The sequence below is a fragment of the Psammomys obesus genome, unplaced genomic scaffold, assembly GCF_907164565.1.
Source record: "Psammomys obesus unplaced genomic scaffold, mPsaObe1.curated_primary_1811, whole genome shotgun sequence".
Classification (NCBI taxonomy): Eukaryota; Metazoa; Chordata; class Mammalia; order Rodentia; family Muridae; genus Psammomys; species Psammomys obesus.
Window position 1 is genome coordinate 1 of NW_026588875.1, and position 13,546 is coordinate 13,546.

The 13,546-nt window shown below is 36.8% G+C and overlaps 1 protein-coding gene across 1 annotated transcript; it reads left to right on the plus strand.

Moving 5' to 3' along the window:
• Nucleotides 1–11,547: 11,547 nt before the first annotated feature.
• On the plus strand, nt 11,548–12,348 carry LOC129674783 (olfactory receptor 4C15-like). The gene has a single exon (XM_055604892.1). It carries the CDS (start codon nt 11,548–11,550, stop codon nt 12,346–12,348), a length of 801 nt encoding a protein of 266 aa, XP_055460867.1.
• The last annotated feature ends 1,198 nt before the right edge of the window (nt 12,349–13,546 follow it).

Genomic DNA, 13,546 nt, shown 5'->3' on the forward strand with positions numbered 1-13,546 from the left:
ACAGACCCAGGCAGAAGTACAGAATCCAGGAACAAATAGCAAAGGTTACAGATAAGCAGATGGCTAGAGGTTGGCAGAAGAACACATCCAACAAAAATCAGGACATAATGGCTTCACCAGCAAACCCCCAAAAATCAATGGACATGCTAATTCATCTGAAACACAAAATAATTATCTCAACTCTAGGCTTATACAGTTATAAAAAGGCATATAAAGAGGAAACAAAGCTCTCAAAGAATGACAGGCAAAAACAGCCAAACAAATAGAAGCACAATTAGTGTCATATACAGAGGAACTGAAAGAAAAATAGAGGCCATCATGGAAAGACAGGAAACCACATTCAAACAGATGAAGGAAATGGCACAGATGTGAAAACAGAATTAGAATCAATAAAGATAACACAAACAGAGAAAACACTGGAACTGAAGATCTTAGAGAAAAGATCAGAAAACACAAAGGTAAACATCACCAATAGAATACAAGGGATGGGAGAGAGAATCTTAGGTGCTGAAGATATACTTGCAGAAATTGATGAATCTCTCAAAGAAAAAGTAAAATTGGAAAAGTTCCAAAAACAAAACATCCAAGAAATCAAGGACACCTTAAAAAGACAAAATCCAAGAGTAATAGGAATAGATGAAAAAGAAGATTCTAGGCTCCAAACTCCAGAAAATATTTTCAAGAAAATCATGAGAAGAAAATTTTCACAACTTAAAGAAAAAGATATCCATTGACATACAAGAGGCGTAGAGACCACCAAATAGACTAGACCAGAAAAGAAACTTCTCTTGTCACTTCAAAGCAGTAAATTTACAGAACAAAGAAAAAATATTAAAAGCCGCAAGGGGAAAAGGCCAAGTAACATACAAAGCAGACCTATCAGAATCAGATCAGACTTCTCATCAGAAATTATGAAAGACAGAGGTCTTGGGCAGATGTCATGCAGACTTTAAGGGACCACAGATGCCAACCCAGACTACTATACCCAGCAAAGCTTTCAATCAACATAGATGGAGAAAACAAAATATTTCATGATAAAACTAAATTTATGCAATTTCTACACAGCAAACCAGCCCGACAGAAGATACTAGAAGGAAAACTCCATTCCAACAAAAACAACTATACCCAAGAACACATAGGATACAGATAACATCCCTACAAAAATTAAAAGAAAACAATCAATGAATCACAGTAAGACCACCAACTCCACAATAAAAGAAACTAGCATTCATTGGTCACTATTATCTATCAACATCAATGGACTCAACTCTCCAATAAAAAGACTAACAGAATGGATGCGGAAACATGAGCCAACATTCTGCTGCATCCAAGAAACACAACTCTGCAACAAAGATAAACATTACCTCAGAGTAAAGGGCTGGAAAAATGTTTTTCAAGCAAATGGACACAGAAAACATGCTGGGGTAGCAATCCTAATATCTAATAAAATAGACTTTCAACCAAAATTAAATAAAAAGATGAGGAGGAGCACTACATTCTCATCAAAGGAAAAATCCACCAAGAGGACATCACAATTCTGAACATCTATGCCCCAAATACAAGAGCGCCTGCATTCATAAAGTAAACATTAATTAAAGCTAAATCACACATCAATCCCAATGCCTTAATAGTAGAAGACTTCAACATCCCACTCTCACCAAGGGACAGATCATCTAGACAGAAGCCAAATAGGGAAACAAAGGCAATTACAGATGCCCTAATTTAAATGGACCTAATAGATGTGTACAGAACTTTTCACCCAAACTCAAAAAAAAGTATAGCTTCTTTTCAGCACCTCATGGAACCTTCTCCAACATAGACCATATAAATGGTCACAAAGCAAACCTCAACAGATACAAGAAAATTGAAATAATCCCCTATATTCTATCTGACCAACATGAACTAAAGCTGGATCTCAAAAACAATAGAAATAACATAAAGCCTACACACACATGGAAACTTAACAACTTGCTACTCAATGACAGCTGGTTCAAGAATGAAATAAAGAAATTAAAGACGTCCTAGAATTCAATGAAAATGAAGGTTAAACATACCCAAATTTATGGGACACAATGAAAGCAGTGCTCAGAGGAAAATTCATAGCACTAACTGCCTTCAAGAAGAAATTTGTATCATCTCATACAAGCAACGCAATGGCCCAAATGAAAGCCCTACAAAAAACAGAAAGAGATACACCCAAGAGGAACAGATGGTTGGAAATGATCAAAATTAGGGCTGAAATCAATCATTAGAAGCAAATAAAACAATTCAAAGAATCAATGAAACCTATAGCTAGTTCTTTGAGAAAATCAACAAGATAGACAAACCCTTAGCCAAACTAACTAAAAGGCAGAGAAAACTATTCAAATCAGCAAAATCAGAAATGAAAAAGGGGACCTAACTACAGACACTGAGAAAAGCCAAACAATCATTAGGTCATACTACAAAGCCTATATGTCACAAAATTTGAAAATCTAAAAGAAATGGACAATTTTTTTTGAAAGATTGCATCTACAAAAATTACATCATGCTCAGGTAGAAAGATTGAATAGCCCTATATCCCCCCAAAAAATTGAAGCAGCCATGAACATTCTTCCTTCCAAAAAAAAGCCCTGGTCCAGATGGTTTCAGAGCAGAATTCTACCAACCTTCAAAGAAGTGATAATTCAAGTTATCTTCAAACTATTCCACAAAATAAAACAGAAGGAACTTTGCCAAACTCATTCTATGAAGCCACAGTCACCTTGATACCTAAAGCACACAAAGACTGAACAAAAAAAGAAAACTTCTGACCAATCTCTCTTATGAACATTGATGCAAAAATACTCAATAAAATACTTGCAAACCAAATCCAAGAACACATAAAAGATGTCATTCACAATGACCAAGTAGGCTTCATCCCAGGTATGGAAGGATGGTTCAATATATGGAAATCCATCAATGTAATCCACCATATAAACAAACTGAAAAACCACATGATCATCATCTCCTTAGATGCCAAAAGAGCATTTGACAAAGTCCAACACCTATTCATGTTTAAAGTTTTGGAGAGATCAGGGATACAGGCACATACCTAAACATAGTAAAGAAAATATACAGCAAGCCCATAGCCAACATCAGACTCAATGGAGAGAAACCTAAATCAATCCCACTGAAATCATGGACAAGAAAAGCTGACCACTCTCTCCATATCTCTTCAACACAGTACTTGTAGTCTTATCTAGAGAAATAAGACAAGTAAAGGAGATCAAATCAAATCAAAAAAGGAAGAGCTCAAAGATTCACTATTTGCAGATGATATGATAGTATACATCAGTGACCCCAAAAATTCAACCAGAGAACTCCTTAAGCTGATAAACACCTTCAGCAAAGTGGCTGGGTACAGAATTAACTCAAAGAAATCAGAAGCCCTTCTGTGTACCCGAGACAAAAAGGCCAAGAAAGAAATCAGTGAAAGAACACCCTTCACAATAACCACTAATAACGTAAAGTACCTTGGGGTGACTTTAACCCAACAGGTTAAAGACCTGTTTGAAAAAACTTCAAGTCTTTGAAGAAAGAAATTGAAGAAGATATCAGAAGATGGAAAGATCTCCTGTTCTCATGGATCAGTACAATTAACATAGTAAAAATGGCCAACCTGCCAAAAGTAATCTACAGATTCAATGCAATTCTCATCAAAATACCAATACAATCCTTTACAGACCATGAAAGAAAATTTCTCAACTTCATATGAAGAAACAAAAAATACAGAATTTCCAAAACAATCCTGTACAGCAGAACATCTAGTGGTATCTACATCCTTGATCTCAAGCTGTACTACAGAGCAATAGTAATAAAAACGACATGGTATTGGCATAGAAGCTGAAAGGAGGATAAATGGAATAGAATAGAAAACCCAGAAGTAAACCCACACACCTATGAATACTTGATTTTTGACAAAGAAACCAAAACCATTCAATGGAGAAAGGCAGCATCTTCAACAGATGGTGCTGGTCCAACTGGATGTCTACATGCAGAAAAATGAAAATAGATCCGTATTTAGCACCCTGCAAAAAAACTAAAGTCCAAGTGAATCAAAGACCTCAACATTAAACCAGACCTCAATATAAAACCAGACACACTAAATATGTTAGAAGAAAAAGTGGGGAAGAGCCTGAACTCATTGGCACAGGAGACAACTTCCTGAACCGAACACCAACAGTCGAAGCTTTAAGAGCAACAATCGATAAATGGGACCTCATGAAACTGAAAAGCTTCTGTAAAGCAAAAGACATTGTCATCAGAACGAAACAACAGCCTATACACTGGGAAAGGATCTTCACCAACCCTATATCTGACAAAGGGCTGATATCCAGAACATATAAAGAACTAAAGAAGTTAAAAAGCAAGAAATCAAGCAATCCAATTAAATAATGGGGTAAGGAGCTAAACAGAGAATTCTCTGTGGAAGAATATAGAATGGCAGAGAAACACCTAAAGAGATGCTCAATGTCCTTAGCCATCAGAGAGATGCAAATCAAAGCGACCCTAAAATTTCACCTTCTACTCATCAGAATGGCAAAGGTTAATAATTCAAGTGACAACACATGCTGAAAATTTTGTGGAGAATTGGGAACCCTCCTCCATTGCTAGTGGGAATGTAAACTTGTACAACTACTTTGAAAATCAATCTGGCACTTTCTCAGACAGTTACGAATAGTACTTCCTCAAGATTCAGCTGTACCACTCCTAGGCATATTTCCAAAAGAAGCTCAAGTACACAAGAAGGACCTTTACTCAACCACGTTTGTAGCAGCTTTATTTGTAATAGCCAGAACCTGGAAACAACCCAGATGTCTATCAACAGAGGAATGGATATAGAAATTGTGGAATTTTACACAATGGAATACTACTCAGCAATAAAAAAACAAGGAAATCATGAAATTTGCAGGCAAATGGTGGCATCTAGAAAAGATTGTCTTGAGTGAGGTATCCCAGGAGCAGAAAGACACACATGGTATATACTCCCTCATATAGACCTGTAAGTTCAGATAAACATACTAAAATATATGTACCTAAAGAAGATAAATAAGAAAGAGGACCTGGAGTAAGATGATCAATCCTCCCTTAAAAAGACAAATGGGATGGATATGGGAAGTAGGAGAAAACAAGTAACAGGACAGGAGCCTATCACAGAGGGCCTCTGAAAGTCTTTACCTAGCAGTTTATCAAAGCAGATGTGGAGACTTACACCAAACCTTGGGCAGAGTGCAGGGAATCATATGAAAGAAGGGAGAGTTAGTATGACCTGGAGTGGACAGGAGCTCCACAAGGACAAAATATATCAGGGCACAGCGTTCTTCTATCAGACTGTTTTTATAACCAAGGACCATGTATGGATATTATGTATAACCCCTGCTCAGGTGTAGCCCATAGTAGCTCAGTATCCAAGTGGGTTCTCTAGTAAGGGGAACAGGAACTATTTCTGACATGAAATCAGTAACTGCCTCCTTTACCTCCCCCAACCTCCAAGGGAGGAACAGCCTTGCTAGGCCACAGAGGAGGACATGGCAGCCAGTACTGAAGATATCTGATAAGCTAGGGTCAGATGGAAGGGGAGAAGTACCTCCCCTAGCAGTGGACTTGGAAAGGGGCAGGGATGAGATTAAGGAGGGTGGAATTGGGAAGGAATGAGGGAGGGGGCTACAGCTGGGATACAAAGTAAATAACCTGTGGTAAATATAAATAATAAAAATTAAAAAAAATCCATATTTATTTTTCTTGGCTGTTTTCAAGGTTTGACAAGATAAGTTTCTTCTTGCAGTGGTTACCGATTCATGTAGAGATTTTTTATTAAGTACCGAGAATGAGTGAACATCTAATGCACATATCCAAATGGGACCGCTATATCAACCCTTCATAGACCAGGAAATAGCTCAAAATGGAGGACAATATAGAGTATAAGAGCTAGGAGATGGGTAGATGCGCTGTGATGCAGTGTCTGCTGGATGTGATACAGCAATTTTAATCATAAACATATATCAGGTTGTGGATACCTGCACAACACTGGACAAGATTTGTTCTTCAGAATTCCATTATGAATAGAAGGACTCATGAGTTCTACCAATCCTGAATTTAACATTTGTTGGTAAAGATAATTACATGTGTGTTGTCACTAGTAAATTTCCAGTGGTTCAGTCATAACTTTCTATGCATGTTCATAATTAAGCTCATTGGTCAATAAAAGGATATAAATATATGAGGAGGTATTTTAAAAGAAGACCTGCAGGACAAAAAGAGACAGTTATGTGGTCAAGATAATTATAATGAATTGTGTACATATATGAAACAGTCAAAATTAGTAAAAATAAAGCAAAATTCTTAGAGAAAAAGACCTTATTAGTATTATTTCATTTTATACATATATGTGATATTTTTCTTTAAAGAAAAGTCTTTGATAGTGTTTCCCAAAACAATGATTTTTTTTTTTATTGACAGGCTGATTTAAAAAAATCCCTTGTGACAGAAAAAAATTTGGTTAAATACTTCATAGAGACATTGTACTCCATTCATTAAAAATTTTGTTCTTCAGCCTAGAACTCATCGGCACAGGAGACAACTTCCTGAACAAAACACCAACAGCACAGGCTCTAAGAGCAACAATCAATAAATGGGACCTCATGAAACTGAAAAGCTTCTGTAAAGCAAAGGACACCGTCATCAAAACAAAACGACTGCCTACAGATTGGGAAAGGATCTTCACCAACCCTTTATCTGACAAAGGACTCATATCCAGTATATACAAAGAACTAAAGAAGCTGAAAAGCAGCAAAACAAGTAATCCAATTAAAAAATGGGGAACAGAGCTAAACAGAGAATTCTCGACAGAGGAATATCGAATGGCAGAGAAACACTTAAAGAAATGCTCAACCTCATTAGCCATCAGGGAAATGCAAATCAAAACGACCCTGAGATTTCACCTTACACCTATCAGAATGGCCAAGGTGAAAAACTCAAGTGACAACACATGCTGGAGAGGTTGTGGAGAAAGGGGAACCCTTCTCCACTGCTGGTGGGAATGTAAACTGGTACAACCACTCTGGAAATCTAACTGGCGCTTTCTAAGACAATTAGGAATAGTGCTTCCTCAAGACCCAGCTATACCACCAAACTTTGCTCAAGTACACAAAGGGGATACTTGCTCAACCATGTTTATAGCAGCTTTATTTGTAATAGCCAGAACCTGGAAACAACCCAGATGTCCATCAATGGAGGAATGGGTACAGAAATTGTGGTATTTTTACACAATGGAATACTACTCAGCAATCAAAAAGGAGGACATCATAAAATTTGCAGGCAAATGGTGGGATCTTGAAAAGATCATTCTGAGTGAAATATCCCAGATGGAGAAAGACAAACACGGTATATACTCACTTATATAGACCTATAAGATATGATAAACATAATGAAATCTATACACCTAAAAAAGATTATTAAGAGAGCAGACATGGGGTAAGATGATCAATCCTCGTTTAGAAAGACAGATGGGATGTTTATTGAACGTATGACAGGAGTCTACTGAGCACATCTGAAAGACTCTAACTAGCAGTGTTTTCAAAGCAGATACAAAGACTCATGACCAAACCTTCGGCAGAGTACAGGGAATCATAAGAAAGAAGGGGAATTAGTATGATGGGGAAAGGATAGGAGCTCCACAAGGACCAAATATATCTGGGCACAGGGTCTTCTCAGAGACTGTCATTCAACCAAGGACCATGTATGGATTTAACCTAGAACCTCTGCTCAGATGTAGCCTGTGGTAGCTCAGTAACCAATTGGTTTCCCGTAGTGAGGGGAACAAGGACTATTTCTAACAGGAACTCAATGACTGGCTCTTTAACCTCCCCACCCCCCAAGGGAGGAACAGTCCTGTTAGGCCACAGAGGAGAGCTTTGCAGCCAGTCCTGAAGATACCTGATAAAACAGGATTGGATGAATGGGGAGGAGGTCCCCCTCATCAGTGGACTTGGAAAGGGGCACGGTGGAGATGAGGGAGGGACGGTGGGATTGGGAGGGAATGAGGGAGCGGGACACGGCTGGGATACAGAGTTAATAAAATGTAACTGATAAGAAAAAAATAAAATTAAATTAAAAAGAAGAACAAAAAAATTTTGTTCTTTATCTGAAAAAGATGGTATAAAAGAGGATTAGCAAACAATCTTAATGTAGTTTAAAAACACAACATTAAGTTTAGATAAAACAAAAGCACTATTATTACTGCTATAAGTGTAAACATGAAGAAAAATATGTCTTAGAATCTCATGAGGACAGGCATGTTCTAAAACCCACTGGGAGAAAGAGTCACTCTCAAAAAAAAAATCATGATTTTTCAAGGAAACTCCTTTAAATTCTGGCTTCAGCAAAGGAGGAAATTTAGAACTTGGTTTATGTTTTGCTCAAACAAACACGTGAACAGAGGACTTGAAATGCAACGGTGACATCCTCCACCCTCACTGCCAGAGCTGATCTTCTGCTGCCCCTAAGATGTGGAGGGAAGAAATGGAAACAAGTGGAGAATCTTGGTTGAGATGATCACTCTACCACAGAGAACAGGATACATATATCTTCAGAGTTCCTACAGAATGGACGTATGATGAGACACAAGGCACACCTTTGTATTTTCAAAAATGAGTTTAAGTTGTGATATTGATTTAATATTTACATTTAAAGAGAAACTAGTTGTTTTGGGGGATCAGCTTATGTTTAATTTTATGTAATTCGATTATACAGTATTTGTTATAAATGAAGTATCTCATATTTACGGTTCACTTCTGGACTGGATATTATATTTTTAACTCTTAAGAAAGGACATTTGAATTATTCTGCTGTTATCACTTACCAGTTTATTAAAATGTTTCATCTTTCATATTTTATTTACACTAGCATAAGGTAGTGATTTGGTTAGATTCTTATATTTACATTATACCTCTTACAAATTTCCCATATTCCTTAGTTTTTAAATTTTTTATTTGTTTTTATTTCTTGTGCATTGGTGTTTTGGCTGCATGTATGTCTGTGTGAGGGTGCTTGATTCTGAACTGCCATGTGGATGCTAGGAAGTGAACTCTGGTCTTGTAGAAGAGCAGCCAGTGATCTTAACCACTGAGCTATCTCTCCAGTCCACATTCTATACTTTTTGATACTTTATACAGCATGGTATTTGAACATAAAATTTCTTCAGCTTATTTTGTTTGCAGAGTGCAATTTGGAAACTTGTAGTGATTATGCTGTACTGTCCATAATTGACTTCATAAAATAATTTAGAAAATTATTTTCTGGAAAATGCCATTGTCAGTTCAATTATAACAAACAGGCATCTTTAACAAATTTAAAAGTTTAAGCTAATATTAACACAGTTTTTAAGTCAATCTTGTCTTTGTTTCCCTTCGAAGTTTTCACTCACTCTTGTTGTTTCGCTTTGCTTGTTTTGGTGTTTGTGTATTCTGTTTTGTTGTTAAGAATGGTTGTTAAAACTTGAGTATCTGTGAGTCAGGACAAGAGCTTTGACATCTCACCATTAACTACGAGCATCAGACCATTATATGCGTTGAAATTATATTTTACTAAAACCTATTAAATGAAGCATTTTATCATGTGAATAAATATGAAGAAAAATATTTATCAGCTTTGGCTATGAAAAGGCAAGAACTTACTGTAAACTAATCTTCCCTAATTTGTATCATTGTCTGAGGTTTTTTCCCCTTAGTACTCAATATCTCCTCCAATATTTCTGCTTCCATTATTATTTTTGATGTAATTTTCACAAAAGAAACTTCAATGTCCCCAGGCTTATTGAATTTAAGAACATCAAACAACCAGACCCATCCTATAGAAAAAGGTAAAGGTCTAGATCTGAGGGGAAAAAAAATCTCAAGAATCTGGAGCAGGTCAGGCATAGTTCAGCTAAAAGCTCTTGAAATCCAAGTTTGAACACCTTGTTCCTTGAACTTAAAATTTTAGTTAAAAGGTTTGCACATGCCAGATATTATTGACGAGGAGGCTGAGTCCGGTACAGGTGTGTTTTTCCACCTCATTTAGTCATCCTGACAACAGCATCATTTTTAGAAAGCACTGGCAACATTGTAAATTGATGAACTACAGTGAATTTTCAGCATTTTTTTCATTAGCATCATGTTAATGGTAATTACTGTTGTACTGGACTTTTTGTGTTATGAAGAACAAATTACTTGGTTTGAACTCTAAAGCACTTCACGATTTCAAACAAAAATTTAAATGTTGTCAGGATTTTCAAGGTACATTTTATCTCTTTGTTTATTAGTAGATGAAGTTCCATTCCAATATTGTAGACAACACAGCCCTGACTTGTTTCATGCAGATGGTAGACATGATTAATAAAGTGTAGTTTTTGGCTTATTATTAAGGTAGAGTTTCTAACTGCCTTTCAATATTTTCTTTTTATAGGTAGTAAAGAAAGCATGATTATAACATTAAATTTTATTGCAAAATCACATGGTACTAAAGGATGATCAAATTGACATTGCTCAGGTTGGGAGTGCTTTAGACTCATGGTGATGCAGGTGGCTTTTAATCCTGTCCAACACCTTGATCACAGCCCTGTGAGACTCTTTATTTTTTATACTTTATTTACTTTGTATCCCCCCCTCTAGTTCCCACCCTTCTCCCCTCCCAATTTCTCCCTTCCCCCCTTCTCCACACACTCCCCTCCCCAAATCTACTGGTAGGGAAGGGTTTCTTTTTCTTTCCTCTGATCCTAGTCTGTTAGGTTTCATCAGGAGTGGCTGCATTGTCTTTCTCTGTAGCCTGGTAATGCTGCTTCCCCTTCAGGGGGAGGTGATCAAAGAGCAGGCCAATCAGTTCATGTCAGAAGCAGTCTCTGTTCCCATTAGTATGGAACCCACTTGGACACTGAACTGCCATGGGCTACATCTGTGCAAGGTTTCTAGGTTATCTCCCTGCATGGTATTTGGTTGGAGTATAAGTCTCAGAAAAGACCCCTGTGTTCAATGTTTTTGGCTCTGTTGCTCTCCTTTTTGTCCTCCTGTCCTCTCCAGATCTTACTATTATTTCCCATTTCTTTCATAAGATTCCTCTGCAAGGCTCTGCCCTGCAGACTATCAAAGCAGATGTTGAGACTTATGGCCAAACTTTGGGCAGAATGCAGGGAGCCTTTCAATATTTTACTACCAAAAAAACAAACAAACAAAGAAACAAAAAACATTTAGAGATTGATAAAAACTGAAAGCTCAAACATGTGTTTCCCTTCCTAATACAAATAGATGGTTTTATCCCAAATATTAAAATTGTGGCTATTTAAAATTATTCAAAATTTTCTACATCAATTCTGCATGGTATCTGATTATATTTTCCTTTATATATTGCTTTGAAGAGTAATAAAATCAATAAAGATAATTTTTTAAAAAAGATGTGCCACATTGTCGATGCTAATACTATAAATTTATATGATGTGTGTTTTTCTTATAATTACAGAGTCTCATAAATACACTATTCTTTCCTCTGGAGAAGATGCAAAACCAGAGCTTTGTCAATGAGTTCATACTCCTGGGGCTTTCACAAAACCCGCAAATTGAGAAAATATCATTTGCTATATTTTTATTGGTCTATCTTGCAACTCTTGTGGGCAACATGATGGTTGTGGTGACCATATTCTACAGTCCTGTGCTGCTCGGCTCCCCCATGTACTTCTTCTTGGCATTCTTATCCTTCCTAGATGCCTGTGTCTCTTCTGTTGTCACACCAAAGATGATCATAGACTTGTTTTATGAGAAGAAGACCATCTCTTTTGAATGTTGTATGACCCAGGTTTTTGCTGTGCACTTCCTTACTGCAGTGGAGGTGATTGTACTGGCAGCCATGGCCTATGATCGCTATGTGGCCATTTGCAAACCCTCGCACTACTCTTTCATCATGAACAGGAGGCTCTGTGGCATTCTGGTGTGCGTGGCCTGGGCTGGAGGATTCTTGCATTCTATCATACAAATTGCCTTCACTTTGCAGCTGCCCTTTTGTGGGCCCAATATCATTGATCATTTCATATGTGACTTGTTCCCATTGCTGAAGCTTGCCTGCACTGACACACACATGTTTTTCATTTTGGTGTTTGCTAACAGTGGCTCAATCTGCATAGTTATTTTCTCCTATTTGCTTGTTTCTTATGGTGGCATCTTGTTCTCTCTGAGAGCCCATAGCTCTGAAAGGCGGTATAAAGCTCTGTCCACTTGTGGATCCCATATTACTGTTGTAGTTTGTTTCTTTGTCCCTTGTATATTAATATACATACGATCTACATCTGCATTCTCTTTCTAGAAACATGTATTTGTGTTTACAGATGTCCTGACACCATTGCTCAATCCTATGGTTTACACTTTCAGAAATAAGGAAATGATAAATGCCATCAGGAAAATGTGGAAGAAACTGATAGAGGTTCATGATTAATATTCTTGCTGTGTAAGAATGAGGATACTTACCACTCAAGTCCAAAACCAAGTATGGTAGGTCATCGTTAATGCACTGTGGGTAAATCAGAACCAGGCAGACCCCAAGAATGAACTGGACAACTAATCTATGAATAACATAGGTAGTTCAAAACCTAGTCAATCAGAGATATTTTTCTCAAGGAAATGAGATAGAGAAGGATATTCATTACTCCTGGGTGCTCTGCAGGAATGTGCATGGCTACCAGCATTTTCTTCATGTTCACATACATTATACACACACACATACACACACACATTCATACACATAACAAATACAACAAATCAAATAATTATACTTACTAAACCTAATGTAAACCACAAAGTAAAACCATATTTACTCATAAAATCCCTTCATGATTACTACTTTTAGAGAAGCACATGAAACTATTCTATCGATAATGTATTAAGATATATATGAGAAATTCATTTGTGCGATAACATTTTCACTATGAATTGAATATAAACATTAAAGTTAGTTACAATGATCATATATAGAGTTGAAATTGACATTCAGAAAGATGCTGTGAAACTTCCCTTTAAATTTTATAGTTTCAGTATTGATATACTTAACCATCAATAAAAACAAAAATCATTGACTGAATTGGGAGTAAAATAATATAGCATTTTATCCTTTTTCATAACTCATGAGTTATATATATCAGAAATCTGATTAGTTTTAGAGTGGAATACTTTATTTATTCACAAATATTCTAAACAATAAAAATTTTAAAATAATTGAACTATATGTCATAAACCTAAGGCAATATTAAAAGAAATTTAGCTATTTGAATATCTGTTAAAATTAGTTGATGGAACAAATGTGTTTTGGTTGATATCTGAGTAGATGGAAGGAGGGAAGTGAGTAGGAAAAGGAATAGAAAGGGGAACTTAGGTGGGGTTCAGGTGTAGAGAGATCAGGGGTTGGTAGGGTAGAGAGGGAGGACTGGGAAAGAGAACAGAAGTCAGTGTGTGGGGGGTTATCTCTTGGACAGGGAAGACTCCCTGTAGTCTGTGGAGGTGACCCTAGA